The 18,653-nt window shown below is 38.3% G+C and overlaps 1 protein-coding gene across 4 annotated transcripts in view; it reads left to right on the plus strand.

The window, feature by feature from the left end:
- The window catches only part of PLCG2 (phospholipase C gamma 2), a 72,015-nt gene that overhangs the window by 24,532 nt on the left and 28,830 nt on the right, over window positions 1-18,653 (plus strand). For all 4 annotated transcript variants that reach the window (XR_014318367.1, XM_082770305.1, XM_082770303.1 and 1 more), the window contains exons 3-13: window positions 3,238-3,378; window positions 5,528-5,621; window positions 7,118-7,165; window positions 11,032-11,116; window positions 11,821-11,904; window positions 13,285-13,328; window positions 14,506-14,578; window positions 15,719-15,820; window positions 15,994-16,112; window positions 17,391-17,476; window positions 18,473-18,593. Coding sequence is in view for 3 of the 4 variants with exons in the window: in XM_082770305.1 (XP_082626431.1) it covers window positions 3,238-3,378; window positions 5,528-5,621; window positions 7,118-7,165; window positions 11,032-11,116; window positions 11,821-11,904; window positions 13,285-13,328; window positions 14,506-14,578; window positions 15,719-15,820; window positions 15,994-16,112; window positions 17,391-17,476; window positions 18,473-18,593 (997 nt within the window). In the remaining variant the exon portion in view is untranslated. The remainder of the gene's footprint in view (window positions 1-3,237; window positions 3,379-5,527; window positions 5,622-7,117; window positions 7,166-11,031; window positions 11,117-11,820; window positions 11,905-13,284; window positions 13,329-14,505; window positions 14,579-15,718; window positions 15,821-15,993; window positions 16,113-17,390; window positions 17,477-18,472; window positions 18,594-18,653) is intronic.

Genomic DNA, 18,653 nt, shown 5'->3' on the forward strand with positions numbered 1-18,653 from the left:
TATGGCAGTAAAGAGCTCTAGCAGGCACTCTAAATTGCTCGCTGCTTTCCAATCTGTGCAGTCTTTGGGAAGTAGCCGTGTAGTGGTGTAATGATCCATTGAATTAACTGATTTGCACACCACATCTCAAGAGCAGAAGTTCAGCGGCTGCAGGCTCTAAAGTGCCAGGAAGGTAGTGAAAACTGCACACCCAGATCAGAGCCTGAGACAGGATAGTAATGAAAGGTGCCTTGGGGTCTGGTCTAGTTAAAGTCTGCTCGAGGGAGTTGTCAGGATTAATAGATGACTGATGAGGCTGCCAAGAAGATTCTTTTAACTCATGGAAATAACCACATAAAAGAATGGATGAAATGTAAACTAGCATTGTAGGTTTTCCTGATTGTCACCAGTGTCATCATCTTCAGCACCTTAATGAATACATTGGGAGCATCCTCCTCATCTTGCTGGGTCAGCTAGAGAAGCTAGAGTCAGCTTCTCTACAGAGCATATTTGATTTTTGTTTCCTTGGGAAATGCAGTAATTTTGTACAGTTCTATGGAAACCACACTCACAAGACTGCTTTACTTGATTTTACACTTTTCAACCTGTGTATGTCCAGATCTGTGCTTTCTTCAGATGTATCAGGCCCCAGGAATATCTGTCCATGAAGTCAGGTGAGCAAATGGCTCTGTGATTTTTATGTGGAATAGAGTAGATAGGCTCCAGAACATCAAGGCGGTAAGAAGATGGAGTGGCCGAGGCACTGTGCTGGTCGTTCTGGCACAGGCATGAAGCTGCATTTTGATTTTATTATAAAAAGGTCACAGTAACTGTGTAACAGCTGAGTAACGGCTGAGTTGGTGCAGTTGATTTACTAATCTGAGCCCGAAACATGTTGCAGCTTTTCCTGGCTCTTCCTTTCCCAGTTCAGTTGGGATCAGCTCTTCCAGATGCCATGGGCACTGCATGGAGGGTGATTGTAGTGTACTTGGGGGGCCAGCAGAGCTTAGTGTAAGACTAAGACTCATGGTCCGGTCTGTAAAGCAGCATGAGTAAAACAGGAACATAAGAATAGCAGTTACCACTGTGAAATCTGGGTGTGCAAAAGTCCTTGAGTGTGGATGTGTGTATACACGTGTATTCCCATGTGGGAATGGGATGGTAGGGTTGAAAGGTTATAAGTCAAGGAAATGAAGTGTAGCGAGCGTACATGTAACTGAGGGAAGACATTAGGCAAGGCTGTGTGTTTGTTTCAGAGGTCAGTATGAGGTAAGAGCCACTCGAAGTGACAACAGCAGTGCAGGTTGTGAAATCTCTTATCGCTGCTTATAGTTTACGCTTTGAGGGGGTCTTTGTGGTGTGGTGTTTGATATACATGGATTTATGGGAGTGTGAAATGAAAGGTAGGCTTCACTTTCAAGTTACACCTGCGTTTCTCAGTATAAACTTGTTGGGTGAAGGGAAGGAAGAGATGGCTGGTGTTATAATTGCCTGTAACTAGCATGAGCCAGTGTGGTGTACAGTCCTGTGTCATTTATTGCAGCTTACCCACTTAGGTATTTTCTATTTCTGCAGCCTGATCCTTCTCTGCTGGTACTAACGTGGATTGCTGGGCTTACACCTTCTTTTTCAGATGCTGGCATTTTGGGATGGATATCCAGATACACTGCTAGGGATCTAAGTGACGCTCTGGGTTTGTCAGAGGATGTGAGCCACCATTAGGCTGTAGTTCATTTGTTGTTCTGTCATTAATTTATTTTAAAAGTTTACGCTTAAATTTAGAGGCCTTGTCCATCTAGATATGCAGATCTTAGGAGATGGTTTCATGGTTTGGGAGAGTGACTGAACCATGGAGGTTGAGATGTTAGATGCGCTCTATCTTGAAGATAATCACATTAGGAAAAACAAGTTCAAGAAAGATGTTTGTGTTCTAGGAAAAGTTCAAGTTGACCTTTGAAGCCCTGTTTTCCCAAGACAAATTGTTTAATGACAAGGAATAAGGAGCATCAGGTGGAAAGTTTGGTTTGGAATTCTTTGTAAAGAATAAAAACTTCCTAGATGAATTAATTTGATAAACATCCTTGCTAGTGTCTCCCTCCTTTCCACATTAGTTTCATAGAAACCCAATGGTACGCGGGCCCAAGATCTAACCAGCATTCAGCTCCTCACACCCTGTTAGCAGCTGAGTTGCTTGTTCATTGTGCATTATTAACTGTGACGAGGTGCTCATTTTACACTTAGTTTTAATCTTGTGGTGTTCTTAAATGCACGAACAGAAACCCTCAGTTATTTTCCTTGGATCTTGCTGGCTCTGATAAACACATTTCAAGAGCAGCCGTGAAATGTTTTTCTTCACTCTTCATTCTGTAAGTCAGGACTGTCCAGAAGTGGGAAGAGCTGTTTATTTGTCTGGTCCACAGGCAGAGCAAAACCACTTCCTCAGTTTTCTAATAAGTATCTTATCTTGAGACTGCACATATTTCTATTTCAGTGCTGTCTCACTGCTCTTATGCAGGCGGTATGAAAAGGGCTTGACAAAAAGGGAGCTGGCTTGAGATGTGTGCTCGTGTGTCACTGCCGTTTGGCTATGAGTGCCTGTGTTCTGTAGAAAGCAGCACATTGAAAGTGCCTCAAGAGATTATATTAAATGACAAGAGATCTGCTTGGAGTTGTCCAGGAGAAGGCTCAAAAAAAAAAATTAATTATTGGGCTGCATTTTCTCTTTACTTTCTGGAGGGTGCCAAATATACTTTCTTTAAATATTCCTTCATATGAGTGTCAGTGGCTGTACTGGGGTGCTAGTTGACTATCTAAGATCTAACTCATTCTTTTTAGGTGGGTAAGCTAGAAGTTGTATTGTTCTTTTGTCTCTGAATGGTTGGCATGGCAATTGGAAATTTCTTAGTGTAAATTCCATTTATGAAAACATATCTTCTGTAACCCAAAGGGACTACGCATACAAACTTTGCCCGTGGCTAGTCAGTGATAATCAAATGATAAAAATGATGAAATGACAAGTTACTTTTCTTCTTTTTTTGGTCCTTCTCTGCTGTTGTGTATTAGTCAGTAATACAATGAGTTGTTTAGTTGTGGATTGCAGGCTGGTGCAATTTTCATTTCTTGCCCTATAAAAATTTATAACTACATATGTACGGATTATATACATGTATGTGCTTTGAGTTTTTAATTTTGTTGTTTCAGGCTCTGCTGGAACTCAAGTGCAGTTGTACTGACTGACTTACTGTTTTTTCCTTTTAGTGGATCTGATGGAAATAAAAGAAATTCGCCCAGGAAAGAATTCAAAGGACTTTGAGCGTTGCAAAGCAAGGCACAGAGAAGAACACTGCTTTACTGTTTTTTATGGTACCCAGTTTGTCCTCAACACCTTAAGTTTAGCAGGTAAACCTTTTTCTTCTTCGTTTCCTCTTTAAACCTAGCAATTGAACAATCAAATACACTGATGAAATAGTAATGTAAAGAATACTGTGATTTTTTTGCCCTTGGCAGTTCAGGAGTGCACCAAATGTACAAAACCCGAGACCTTTTACTCAGCCAGCCCTTAATGTCTTTGAACTGCTCCATTTGTAACATTTTGCTGTCAAATAGTGTATTGTGTGAGACTTTTTCCTTACATTGTCCAAACAGAACAGTTGTATAACTTGTGGATGTAATACATGAGTCACTTGCTGCAGTCTGTCCTGCACTGTACAGGTCAACAGCTCTGTGTTTTAAGAAGATGAATGCTTGTTGCTCATTAGAAGGCAACAGCTATTTAAGCACTAATTAATATCATGTCTCTTAGTATGTGTTTATCAATATATCACTTCCTAGGCACTGTAACACTAGCATTACTTTTTATTTATTTATTTAATGTAGGAATTATGTACTCCTAGGGAGCTAGCAAATGTTTCATGTATATGTGGGAATTAATTGTCTATAGATCACAGAACTGGAAGCCTGGTTTTACAGTCCAATACACAGGTAATTAAAGACCGTTTGTCACTAATCCAGTGTAATAGATTTTTAACTTCAGATCAAGTTTTACCATTGCTGGATGAGGTCTGAAAATTTTGAATAAGTGCAGCTGTGCCAGGTATTTCAGATTGATTTCCTCCAACACCCCCCACCCTGCCTCCATGGCAGTTCTCAAAACCAGATTTCTGCCAGTACTTTGAAAACACTCAGTATGTTGAGGTATATTGTCATAATGCTGAACTGAGAACAGCACGACTGATATAACTTTCAATTAAGGGGGAAATCCTTTTCCTTGTTAAAGCACTCTGTTTTTTTTTTTTAAACAATATAAAATGGTCCCTACTTAGAAGGGAATGGTGGCTGTCATAAAGGCCAGAATTGTCTTGGGAGAAGAATTGGTTTGGCACTGGTAGTGGATGTTCTTTCTGAAATTGTAGCTAATTGAAAAACATTTCCATGGGGAGCTGAGGCTGGGTTCTAGTTTTATCCTTGGAGGATAAAGCATTGTTTGAAAATACATTTAAATAAAACGTAATCTTCATATTTTGAGAAACTGTTTTACTTTGAAGTTAGTTAAAGATTTTGCACAAATTAGAGCTCCTGTGTGAAAGTATTTTTTTAAGAGCTGTTATAATTGAAGAATGCCTTCATGAAATTTCAGAACCAGCTTGATAAAGATAATGGACTTTGTCCAACTGAATGCTGTAAAGACAGCATCTCATTCAAGGCCCTCAGAATGGTTTAATTGGCATTTCTCAGGGAAGGCTGTATCCAGAACACAGTCCATGATCATGCTTCTGTAGGGTTGAAATGTTACACATGTGATCATGTTAACTGATGTAGAGGACTCTTCTGTTTTGGGAAATGGAAAGGCAAACTAGCTATAAACGTAAACCAGCTTGTGAGGTTGGAAGGCATATGCACCTGAGTTACAGTGTTAAGCTGCGTAGACCTTTTTAAAATTTACCTTTTATTAGGTTGTGTTATCTTAGAGGTCTTTTCCAACTTAAATGATTCTATGATTCTCTATATAAGCTACATTAATTTCATACATTGCTTCCTTTCTGTTCCTCTTGCCTAAGCGTAGTCTGGGACAATCTGTGTTTAGAGGCGTGATTATGAAAAGAGGAGGTAGTTGTGTTCATCAGAAGCTAGCGCTTTACAACTTTCTTGTAGGTTGCTTGGAATATCACAAGCTAGGTTTATGCTATGACACACTGAATTCACTTTTCTGTGTGCTTCAAGTTGCTCGTGATCTAGGTCCCTGGGGAGAAAACGAAGTTTGATTATGTTACGGTAAGAACTCAGCAACAGTTTCATAATCTTTCTGGTGAGATGCTGAAATTTACCTAATCTGGGAAGCAGATGTTCTGTCAGAGTTTCCATGACTGGTCCTCTCACCCTCAAATTTACACTGTGCTACTAGTTCTAGAATTAACAACATGGACTTATGCAATGAGATCTATCAAGGAGAAAGGTTAACCAGCATCTCTGTGTACTAGCGTTTATCTAGAGACATCACAAGTTATGTCCTACTTTTATATGTTTCTCACAGCATATTATTTTTTTTCAGCTGATTCTAAAGATGATGCTGATAAATGGTTGTGTGGCTTGAATATCTTGTATCAAGAAGTCATGAGTGCTCCCACACCTGCTATCATGGAGAGGTACGTAGGAATATTTTCACTTTGTGAGACTTGACATCTCTTTGGAATGTAAAGTGGAAAATGCCAAAGAAATTATTGAAGTGCAACAAGTGCTACCTGCCAGTTACTACTAGCCAGTTTGTGTGTGATACAGAAAGCTCCTACGGAAACTCTCCATGTCTATTTGGCTATCTACATGTTCTGGAACTGCACTTCTCATACACTGCTGTGAACTTGCAGTTTGCCTTCTTCTATGTACCACAGAAAAACAACATCTCTGAATGCAATATCAAGGTCATCTGATCTGTGTTGAGTTCTTGGAAAATTCAAATGTCTTATGCAGTCACAAAAGGCTTGATCTGGTAGATGTCCATGTTTCAGCTTCTGTGTCCCCATGATTCCCATGTGCACATTTACAGTTTCGCCTGTTGACAGCATTGCACCATATGGTAATGTGATCAGCTCACCTGGGAGAGCCAGGATAAAAATGAACATTTTAAACAGTTACTTTTTAGCAGACAGCAATATGATGGTGAAAATGCACCCTTAATGCTTCTGAAGATGTTGTGCTCGAAACTGCTAATGTTCAGAATGCCAATTTTGTTGACAAGCTTTTAACACTGTCTCTGTACTTGATTGCTTTTCATCACTGCTGACTTTTGTGTTGGGGGTGAGTCACTGCTATTACCTGTTTTAAGGATACAAAGGATATATTCCCTGTCCTTGAAGTCTACCTGACTTTTGCAACTTTGATATTGACATTGATGTTGTCTTTACCTACTTGTAATTTCAGCTGGGGAGAAAGTATTCTTCACTTCCTTCTGCCTTTATATACATGTATTGTGTGGTATTGCAGAGAGCTGTTATACAAAGTGCTACTAGGTTTCAGGCTATGTTTGTGCAGTGGACAAAGTGATTTCTGTAGAGAAATGAAGATAAGCTTAATACTGGCGCGCTGTGATCATCCTTTAGATCAAAACTGCATGTATATATTTACTATTAATACTGCTAATAGTATTTTGCTCTGTACCTAAAACTGACATGCATTTTAATCAGGATTTTCTTAAAAATTCCCTAAGCCCTCCCTCCCTTCCCCCTCTTTTTTAATTTTTATGCATATAAGATCTTTCAGTCACCAGCCTCAGCTGACGTAGATCATTGACGTGGCGGAGTAACTCTAGATTAGCTGAAGTCTTGGCCCACTGTGTCAATTTACATTTTTACTGTTTCTGGTTGTTTATTCCTTTGTGCTGTGCACACCCTTCCCTTTCCTGTGTTGTTTATGTGGCCTTAAAATGCAATATTAAGCAGCAGAATAGTATGTATTTACAACTAGGGTTATAAAACTGATTGAATACTTAGATGCTATGCTGGAAATATGTTTGCTTTACTTAGTGACGTATGTTCTGATTTTTAAATACTTCTGTTGAATTTCGTCTCTGGATTTTGATATTTAATTGATCTTTTTTAATAATTCTCAAATTCTTTTCTCTCATTTTTTTCTCCTTTTCCTCAAGCTGGCTGAGAAAGCAGATCTATTCTGTTGATCAGACTAGAAGAAATAGGTAAGAGGCTCGCTTTTTATGTTCAGTTTGTTTTTAGTGAACTTTCATTGCAGACTGTAACACGGAATGAGGAGAAATAACTACTAATTTTCCTGAGATATAAAATATGAGACCTCTGAAAATGGTATTTGCTCTTGCTTTAACAACATGTGTTTTGCCTTTTGCTAAATGTAGCATGTTCATAACATTCACTTATATTCATTATGTAATATGAGGAAACAAGTGATGAGAAATAAATACTCTGCTGTTAGTGTAGATTTACTCTGCCAGTATAAAGAAAGGTGGTTGCCTTCTCCCAGTCTTAGTGCAGAGATTCAGGTTTGTTAGGCTGCTTGCTTTGCAGCGGCATTTGCCCTTCAATACTTTCTGGGGGCAAGTTGGACCCCAGCAGAGTGGTTTGTATAACCTGCTGTCAGCTTTCCTGTGCAGATTCGCCACAAGTTCTTCACTCATTGCTGAAGCATGTTTGCATTGGAGCAACCGTGGCCTAATGTAGACAGACCAGAACCAGCTTTTAAAAGCTTGTTTGGGCACTCGTAACAATGGAGCCGTGTAAGCAGATTTCAATGTGTGCTGCTAAAGGTCCGGGGTCAGTGTTCAGATGGTTAGCCTTACCTGGTTTCGATCCTGATGGGGTTTAACCATGACTAATATTTGTGGTATTTAGTTTGAAACTAGTCACGGCACCAACACCGGATATATCCAGAGACAGGGTTGTCCCAGCAATAACATGAATACTTTCCTGCAGGGGTCAGAGCTGCGATGAGAACAGAACAGAATATTTAGGGGAAGAAGAGATAAGAGATGCCTGAGTGTATTAGGGGACAGGAGGAAGACTATTGGTACAACAGGGTAATGTGTGAAAGAGTTACTTTAACAGTGGGAAACAAATATACTCTTGAGCATAGCTGTAGAAGGAAGCCTAGTTAGTTGTTCAGAGTAAGGGCAAAAATCTCTGGTTGCGGGTTGTGTGGGGTGTTTTTTTTTTTTTTTTTTTTTTTTTTTCCTTTTTTCTTTTTTGAGGGCTTGCTGCATTGAATACAATTTCGTGCAATTGGCTTGGCTATCTGGGTTTGTGTTTTTGCCCTATATTTGAATAGGCCAAAGCCAAAGAATTACCTCTGAGCTGATGCTTCTCGTGTCTAAAAAGGCAAACAAACAAAAAACAACAAAAAACCAACCACATATGGGTTGTAGGCTCTCATGTGCTGCGTTGCTTTGTATGTTTGGATTTCAGTAGCTTGTTTCAGCTTCATGTGTGAAGTAGATTTTGTAGCTTTTGCATAACAAAAGAGACTTTCTAAATGAATTCATCTGCACACCTCTGGTTAGAGTTGCCAGAAAACGTGCAAAACTGTGAAGAATGTTACCCTCCTTTTCCCCACATATATTACTTTATCATGATTTTGTTCTTTGTAGTGTTCTGTTTTTTTTTTTTTTTTTTTTTTTTTTCTAAGGTGTAATTCAGTGTGGAAAAGAACGTGTGTTTCCTCTCATTTAGGCCTTTTCCTGAAAGCAAAATGAAGCACAACGTTTCACTGTGCGAATAAGACTGTTACGGCAGGAAATAACACCCTTCTGCAGACAGCCTGCGCTGTTGTGTGGCTTGCTTCAGTGTGAGCAGTGTTTCCAAAGATGGCCAGAACGATGAAAAGCCAAATATCGTCCTTTACAACAAAGAGGTGTTGGCTTACACCTGCTGATGCGTTTTGTAAAACTAGCCATACTATGAAGGCGTCTGGGGGAGAGGACCATGAAGCAAAAGCAAATGTTAAAGGCACAGAAGCTGGAGCTGGTGATATGTCTGCTGAAGAGGTTCCCTGGGGTGTTTAAGGGTTGTTTCATTGGTACAAAGCAGTCTGCTTAGGATCTCGGGGTTTTGTGCTGTGGAGAATGCAGTGATTTGTTCTCTTGGTAGATGATCCAGGCTTTTAGAAAACTTCAGGAAAGGAATTTGAGGTGGACTTCGTTTTTGTTTAGGTTTTGTTTAGTGCTGCAGTTTCTAGGGAGGGTAATTGTAAAGGTTGGGCTTCCAGGCAAGTCCTGCTTCACAGGTTGAATTTTTGCCAGGGGTAATGAAGTCCCAGCTCTTTGTTTTGGCTTGTGTTTGTCTTGCCAGAGGAAATTGCTTGTTTTTGGTGTTTGGGGTATGAGCAGAGTGCTCCTTCTTCCTCCTAAAAGGAGTGCTTTTTTTTCCAGAGGTCTGGCGACAGGGTGGAAAGCCAGGAATTTCCTGAACTCTAATCTGGCTTTGGCGTGGATTTTGGCTAAGTTCCTTCTTGCTTTTTCTCTTTCCCTCTCTACACAATGGAGATGAGAATCTCTCACAGGGCAGGTGCTTGTATGGATGCTGTAGAACAGAAGTGTTACTTTTGTCGAGGTGCTAATTGCTTTTGTTGCTTTCGGGTGACTCTGTTCTGATCCTGTTTATTTGCACAGAGTTAATGGCTTATGAATTGCACTGGAGGTCAAGGCAGAGCACCTTAATGCAGTGCCAACAGTACCCAAGAAAACAAGGCTAATGTCTTGTGGGCATTGGCCATAGCACCCACAGATGTTGTGCCTATGTTCTCTTGTCTTTTCCCTGCTTTTCTTTGCAGCTGTGGGTTTTTATTCCCCTCACCTTCCAGTCTAGGACTTGTCCCTGTGCCCCTCACATGTCCCTCTTTAATGCCGTGTCTTTCTCATTGAGGCCTCACAGTAGTACCTACTCAGTGTTTGAGACTCAGTCCTAGCACGAGACCTAATTTCTGTTCTTTGCTATCTAAAGATAAGTAGAAGAGCAGGCCACTGAAAAGTTGCTGCAGGGGATGACCAAATTGTTCTACCAGCTTGGTGCCACTCAATGGGGGAAGTCTCACTCTGCCCTTTTCTTCCACCATCTTTACGTGCTTCTATTCAGGCACTCAAGACTCTTTCCTTATTCTGGGTATGACGCTAATTTGGACACAAGGTGAGCTAAACAAGCTCATGAAGCTGGTGGAAGAGTTGAAGACTAGTTCTCCTTTTTGCCTTATTTTTTTTGCTGGTCTAGAAAGTTGAATCAGGTTAGTAGAAGGTTTGAGTGTCCACGCTGTGGCCTATGGAAGCAATGGGACCATAACAACAGGAGCAAACAGAGAGGTTGCTTCTTGTAACAGCAGTGAGCTGTTGAATTGCCTCACCTATACCAACTGCACATTTAAAGCATTTAGGCAGCTGGCTCCTATAGAAATCAACCCTCATTTTGTTCATGCAAGAATTATCATAGCATGGCCCTACCTCCCATTTACTCTTGGAGGATAAGTACATGATGTATTGTGATCTGCTCTGAAGTTGTACTGAAGGAAGCCATAGCTACAGAAGTGAAGGCTGATGAGAGAAACGTCTGAGATTGAAAGAATGGGAAGATGTGAAGGAAATTGAGTTTTTCAGATGGAGCTATTTACAGTTTTGTTTCTAATATAGTCTTCCATCAACAAAAAAAATCTGACGTATACACTGGACATGATTCGAGTGGTGTGGCCGGTGTTGCAGCAATAAGTGTAGCTTTGTATCTACGTATTACGTTCTGTGATTCTGTGAAATACTTGATGTATTTATATACATCACTGTATTGTTTAAAAGCTTAATGCCCCAAATAGTTGACATGCCTGTTTCTCCCCACTAACTAGAAGATGTGTCTAGCTTGCTTACATGTAGGTGTTAAGTTTATAGGAGTTAGTAATTATGAGAGATGAGTCCTATCCAAAATGTTTCAGTAGTAACAGTTTTTTGTTGATTAAAAAAAAATCCATATCTATAGATATTTAGTGTTATCTATAGTAGCTGGCTTATTACAACAAAGTTGTGTGTTTTTTTTTTCTCTATCTTTTCTTTTTTTCCAGTATTAGTCTTAGAGAGCTGAAAACTGTCCTTCCCCAAGTAAATTTCAAAGTGAGCAGCATGAAGTTCTTGAAGGATAAATTTGCGGTAATTACCTGATAAATTCTATCTGTTTTGTGTTATCTGATAGGTGTTGATATTTCTGTTCAGGTTACTACATGTATTTTTGTTTGCTACCATGTACAGTTAAATAAATTATACTGATTTTCTAAGTTTGATTTTGCCAGTATGTAAGACTTTAAGAAAATACAGACATAAATGTTCCTACTTTTCATTGTAGGATTGCCTAAAGTTAGCACTGGGCTTGGAGCTCTGGTGCTGATACTGTCTGTACAAGTGCACAGGAAACTGTTGGATATTGAAGATAAAATTCATATATAAGAATTCTTTTGCAATATGATCAAAGTAATAATTTATTTCTTCCAATTTATGGTAATACTATTAGCTTCTGAAGGTCCTTTCCATTCCTACAGGAATTTTAAATATCCCCACCTTTTCCTGCTTTGTAATTCGCCACCCTTAAAGCATACATTTTTGCTTCTGTTGCTCCAGCAACAGAAATGCCAAAGATGTGGGCTTAGGAGTACTGTGTCACGAACCAAGAGCCTATTTACTTGTTTGTGTTCTTAAACAAAAAAAAAAAAGAAAAAGGAAATAATCCTCAAACATAGAACAAATGAAGTCAGAGTAGAACTGAACATGTGAGAGGGTGGCTGCTAGAAGTAACTTCTATGCTGTGCAAATGCATTTCAGGGAATTCTAAATTCACTATGTGCTACTTTCTATTGTAGGAAATAGGTGCTCACAAAGAAGAACTTAGTTTTGAACAATTTCATTTGTTCTACAAGAAAATCATGTTTGAACAACAGAGATCGGTAAGCTTTTTTTATAATTAGTCTTCATAATGTTAAACTGATCAGAATAAAGAGTGAATGCTGTTTTTTTATTAGCATTTTTGTCTTTCCTCATTCTTGTAACAGAAAGGCTATAGTACTGTGCTTGATGTCAAGTTAGCAGTCACCATCAACAATTGGCTGAAGAGGATGAAAAAGTCATTCACGTTGTTTCTTGTATATTGGTAGCAAAAATATGCACAGATATAATGGGGTTTCTAGGAAGAATTTTTCTTGTGAGTTTGTTTAGTATCTAGAATGTCTTTACATTTGGTTTGGTTGATCTGTTTGCTGGTAGAAGCAATATTTTTTCATACTTGTATTAATCTTGCATTACAAGGAACATTCTGTAAACTACTGGGGTATATCCTGAACATCAAGTAACAGCTATTGTTCTTGTGTCTCATGCTCAGAGATGACAAGCGCTGAGTCCAGAGCATGATGTGCTTCAGACAGTGCTCGTGAAAAATAAATGCAGTGGATTAACTGCCTGACTACTATTTCCTTGTATTAATTGCAAAGATTCATGAAGTTGGAACCTGCATGTGTTTAGTGACTCTGAAAATTAGGAACTGTTTGTAACTGTGTGAAAACAGATGCTTTGAAATTACTTGCGTACATATCTTTATTGATGACATGCATATTGTTAACTTAACTTGCAGTTGTTGAAATGGAAACTTCGATAGTGAAAGCCAATGTTGATTCTTTTGGCAGTAGTGCTTTCTTGTGCTGCTTAAAAGTGATGCTGAAATTGTTGTGAAGTAATTATTAATCTCCATGTACTGATAAGGTTTTATTTTTGATTATGAAAGTCTAGAAATTTATCTTAAGCAGAAGGTTGAAGAGTAAAACACAAAATAAAGAGGTTATCTGACTTCCTTAAACTCATGTTATCGCCACTTGTGGATCATTTCAAAGAAACTCCTCAATTTGCTCAACAACTGTTATGGGGCAGTTGATAAGTTTCCTGTGATCTGTAACTAGGCTGCTCCAAGCTGGGAGCAATTTAGAGTTTACATTCAAATGCATAAATATGATGGAAGATACATAATTCCAATGTTTGTGAGCTATCAAACAATAAAACCTCCACAGAAACTCAGTCTTATCAATGGCAAGCATTTTGCCTGAGAATTATGTGCCTTTACATTGGAAGGCTTGACATGCAATCGCCACCCTTGGCAGTTTTTTTTCCTACTGTGTTTAATTCAAAATGTATCTTGTCAACTTGCATGCAGCTTTTCTAGAGTGGAAGTGCATGTTTTTTCCTTGTCCAAACCAGTAGTCGTCATGAGATGGAAAATTGCATGTTCTTTTATTTCTTTTTTTTAATCTTGTCTGCCACCCCTTTTTTTCTTTTTAAAGATTCTCGATGAATTCAAAAAGGATTCCTCTGTGTTCATTCTTGGGTAAGGCTCTTGTATTATTTTTCCAAATAGTACACATATGGTAGCAGTGCTGCAGAACTTTCTAATTACATCACTGGCTCTTGTTCTTATGCTTTAGTAAGTGAAAAGAAATTATAGATCTTATTGCATTCAGAAAGCTGAAGTTATCATGGGAATAAGTTCTGGATGTTGTTTGAATGTTTTTTACCATCTGACTAGAAGAAAAATGGCATGGACTCAAACAACCAAATTGACATGTTTAGATTTTACCAAGTGCGGAACAGAACTAGTGAAGGACAATTTGATGGAAAAACTTGAAACTGGAGTGATGTGGTGCACAGGCTTTGCCTGGACTCGAGCGGAACACTGTAGAAACACAGTTTCTACAAATTTCACTTGGTGGACTTTGAAAATTTAGTAAAATGTGTACAGAGTGAAAAGGGAGGTCTCAGGTGCTGCTGCTACTATTTTGACCACAAATTAAACCAGTTTATCGTAGCTTTGAATATCACCACAGATGAAGGAAGTTGTTTTAAAAGTTTGTTCTAAGTATACCATGCATTTCCCTAGCCCTTGGTCACGCTGTGTAAATTAAACTGGTGAGACTGCTTTAAACCACAGATTTCTCAAGGATGTGCAAGGTTATAAATGCCTTATTGGTACCAGATGATGCAACATTTGTGTCCTACAAAACGGAAAGCAGCTGTGCTGCTTTTTTGTTGGTGTGGCTGCATTTTTGCATCTTTCTTCAAGAAGTTTTACTCAGGCAATCTACTGTGGTAGATAATACATGGAAGGGAATCATCTGTGGATGTGTGGCTTGGTGATAATTCAAAAGAACAGTCTCTCCATGTTCCTCAAATAAACTTAAGAGAACACCTGTGAAGTGAATGCTGTTCATTTGCTACAGATCAATGAACAGAGATTTGGTATTTTTCCCAATGAATCATTATCAAAATTATATCAGGACTCTAGGAGGTTTTATTTAAAGGCTCAAATTACAGTGATTAGGTAATACAATATTACAAGCCTCATCTCAATTCCACTGAAGTTATAAAAAGTTTCTTCCTGGCGGCAGCACATTTATACTGTAAATGCAAGATACAAAATCCTGACATTTTCTTCTATGACATCTGATGACACTTTCTCTGTTGTTTCTTTAGATTCACTTTTCCTTTCTCTCTTTATTTTTTTAAAGAAATACTGACCGCCCAGATGCTTCAGCAGTTCATCTCCATGACTTTCAGAGATTCCTGCTACATGAGCAGCAGGTGGGAATGTTACAGAAATTTTGAGCTCTTTTTGCTGTCTCATAATATTATGTGCTCCTTAAAAAAATATATATAGAAAAAGCTATGACACAGAATGTGATTGATGTCAGCTATGATACTAGGTTACTAGGTCTTGGAAAGATTTCTTCTTATTTGCCGCTGTTGAAGTTCACAAAAACTATTATTTTTCATCCATATAAAAGTCTCTGAAGGTGCACCAGAAGAAGAGAGGCAGGAAAAAGTAAATAATGTTTCAGCAGGTCTTCGTTTTGTCATGTAGATAAACAGACAAGGTTGGAAATAAACCCTGCATGATAGCCTGGCCTAGTTACAGCTGTCACCATAGATACAGCTAGGGGTAATACCTTGGCCATGGCCCCATTTTATCAGCTTGTATGTAAAAAGCTGAGCTGACTGCCTGCATTCGAGTCAAAGGTAATTTTCTTCTTGAATGGGCCAGTCTGATGTTCCATACCAGCAAGCAGATAAGGGTGGAAGCGGGTACTGGAACTGTCTTCATGGCCTTCTGTTATCTTATTTAGCACAGACACTGTGGAAGAAAAATCATAATTTGATATATAGGCCAATCTTTAAGGCTATACTTTCACAAAGGATATAATGGAGTGGGTCTAAGACTGCTGTTGGAATTTGTCCACATTGCAGTTCTTTGCCTCCTATGCCTTTTAGCTAGTGTTATATTTGTTAGGTGCTGATGAACTGCAGGTTTGCAAATATGAATGAAAAGTGAGATCTATGCTTCCTGTATAAGATTGCTAATTTCTTTTTCTCCTTATTTCACTGTGTTAAAAGTACATTCAGATTGCACTTAGATGTGTGAACAGAATATAGTTAAGGCATATATTTCAAGGACGCCAGCTTTTTCCTGTGTGTGTGCATGCATATATGTACATACATAGTGTGTGGATCTCGTGGGCCTTCAATCTATATAAAGGTACTCAGCTATTTTTTCCCTCTTCAACATCGTAGAGGAAACTCTTAAGATGTGAGTACAAAGAAATATACTGTCAGTAAGCTATCTGAAATGGAAGCTTTAATCACAGCTGTAGGGTTCTGTTCTTTGTCAGATTTTATATAGCATATCACCACATCTAAATTTGTTTTCTACTTTGTTATCTGAAGGAGTCTTGGGCACAAGATCTGAGTAAAGTCCGAGAACGAATGACCAAATTTATAGATGACACTATGAGAGAAACTGCTGAACCCTTCCTCTTTGTTGATGAGGTAAACTGATGATGCTTTGTAATGGTTTCTCATGGATTTTTTTCTTTTGCTGCTAGTTCCTAGTTTGTTTATTGGTTGACAGATCCTTTGGGATATTCCTGCTACATTGTTGGGTTTCTTATGTTCTTGTATGATTAAAACATTTAAATTCGGTCTCTCTCTTTGCATTTTAGTTCCTCACTTACCTTTTTGCAAAAGAAAACAGTATTTGGGATGAGAAATATGATTCAATAGATGTGCAGGACATGAATAATCCTTTGTCCCATTACTGGATTTCTTCCTCTCATAACACGTAAGTTATCAGAAGTCCCACTATCTATCTCTGTTCAAACAGACCTGGCACATGTTAGGAGAAAGTAAAACATTTTAAATTATAATATCCAGAAATATACTGTCTGGATATGTGAAGTCTTCCTGAAGTGTGATGTAAATGTGGCAAAAACAGCATGTGGATTTCCTTTCTCCCCTTCTCTTAATTTTACGTAGACTTTGAGACTTAATAAGCTCTGCTGCAAAAAACAAAAAACCAAAACAAACAAAAAAAACCCACACCCTCAAACTCCGAGTTATGTTAGAAAAATTAGTCTCAACTTCAAACTGTTCCAGCCTCTATGTTTTCAGAAATCAAAGTTACTGAAGGAGCTTCTCTTTTTTCCAAGCACCAGCAGTGTTTGCTAAGCCTATTTCAACATCAGTTGTACCTGAACGTAAGAATGCTGTAAGGATCCAACTTGTCCTGTGGGAAGATCCCATGCTGCTAGTGTGATCTAAGGGGCAGTGGGTTTGTTGTGTTGGGAAAGGACGTAGTGGTGGTATGCACTATTGATAGATATGTTGACAGTTTACAATGTCAAAAAGCAGAAAAGGTTTGTTACTGAGCAGGAAAAGAATATGGGGACTTTAAATTAGCATACCTGCTGATCAGGGCTTGGCTATTCATTGTCTTTGTCTGGAAGACAATCTGGAAGTGTTCTATGCTTAGTAACTTAGCTGCTTATTTCCATAGTTTGTGCCTAAGGCATCCAGCCCTTTTCGTTGATAATAAATGGTGTGCAAGCTCTTTAGCTAAAGTTAAATCCTATGTGGTGTTGAGTTGAACTTTCTTCAAATGAATGGGAATTTTTCTCATCTAGCATTGTAATAAAAAGAAAGAGCATGTAAAGAGAGTAAGGAGAGGTGAACAAATTAAATACTGCAGGGAATGAAATGAAGTGGATATGGATATAGCTGCTAGATAACTTGAAGTATAGGGTGTGGTATCACTCCAAATACTCATTCCTCCACTGTGATTATGTCTCAACGTGATCAGCTATGCATATGTGCAGAGCTTATGTTTTTTTCTACAGGAACCTGATTGATTGAAAATTAACCTTCTATAATTTTGTCTATTCAAAAATCTGATAGTATCTGGTTCTGCACAGCCCAGTTCTTCCATAGCAAGTTTGGAAAAAAACCCAACCAGTCAACATACAGCCTTCATAACAGGAGAAAACATTTTGCCCAGTGAGTGAGTGGGAAATAATTGAAACTGGTCGCCTGTCTTCTCTTACAATTTTCTTTTATCCCTTAGATATCTGACAGGAGACCAGCTTCGAAGTGAATCCTCCACAGAAGCTTACATCAGGTGCCTTAGAATGGGATGCCGATGTATTGAGTGTGAGTAATGAACTTGTGGAGTGGTTTATAACATACTCTTCATATAAGCAGGGTTTCCCCTGTTTACCAAGAAAGAAAAAAGAACCGAAATGAAGAACTAGTTTGTTTCTTTTTTTTTTTTTTTTTTTTTTTTTTTAAATTTTAGTTAGTCATATGAAAACCCTGATTCCCTAAATAGTTTTTGTTATGCCTCATTATTGCTCTGTTTGCTTGCTCTGGTCCTTGTTCCCTGGGAATTCCAAGAAGTTCTGTCTGACTCTCTCACTGTACACAAACAATTCAATCTTTGATCTGCTATATGAAAGCATAAGATTTAAATTTGAATTACTTGTGCAGTGTAGATAGGTGAAAAGCTTATTTGCCTTTGTCATAATACAGACAAGCCTAAGTCTCAGATTTTTGTAATTTGGTGCTATTTGTCATCCTGTTTAACTTGCATGTAAATCAGTTGATGTCTTTGTGTCATTGTTCTCTACTAAGTCTGTATGCTTCTTCAACCCAGTGTCTGTGTTCTTTATTAAAAGGTTTGACTTGAATTTCATGTTGTTGACCACTTTCTTATTAAGCTAGTTCCTGGTTTACATTTGTAACAATTAACAAGAGACTCCATTCAGTTTGGGTGTTTCAAAAGGTGTCTCAGAGTTTCAGGGTTAGAATCAGAAAAATAGATATGCAACCAACTTGTTAGAATGTATTTCTACATGGAAAATTAATGTAAACTTGTAAACAAGTTTTAGCTGCTTGAATTCTTTCCAGATTCCCACATAATAATGCTTTGGGAAAAAATTATACTGTAATTTACTTAAGTTCACTTCAGTAAGAACAATATAATTTCCTCCGTAAGATAGACAAATTCATCTAAGAATATTTTATTAGAAATGAATATATGAATCTATGTATGAAACGCTCTGAAGAACTGAATGTACATTGTATTCCTTTTATTAGAGTTAAGTAACTACTTGGTGTCTTGATTTTTCCACTGCTTGTCTTTCCTAGTGGACTGCTGGGATGGTCCTGATGGGAAACCCATTATTTACCATGGATGGACACGGACAACAAAGATCAAATTTGATGATGTAGTACAAGCAATCAAAGATCATGCCTTTGTTGCATCTGAGTAAGCTTTGATTTATATTTCTTAAGCCTGTTTTTGAATGCTTAGACCTTCCTGAACTTT

Source organism: Aythya marila (genome assembly GCF_965140915.1).
Source record: "Aythya marila genome assembly, chromosome: 12".
Lineage (NCBI taxonomy): Eukaryota > Metazoa > Chordata > Aves > Anseriformes > Anatidae > Aythya > Aythya marila.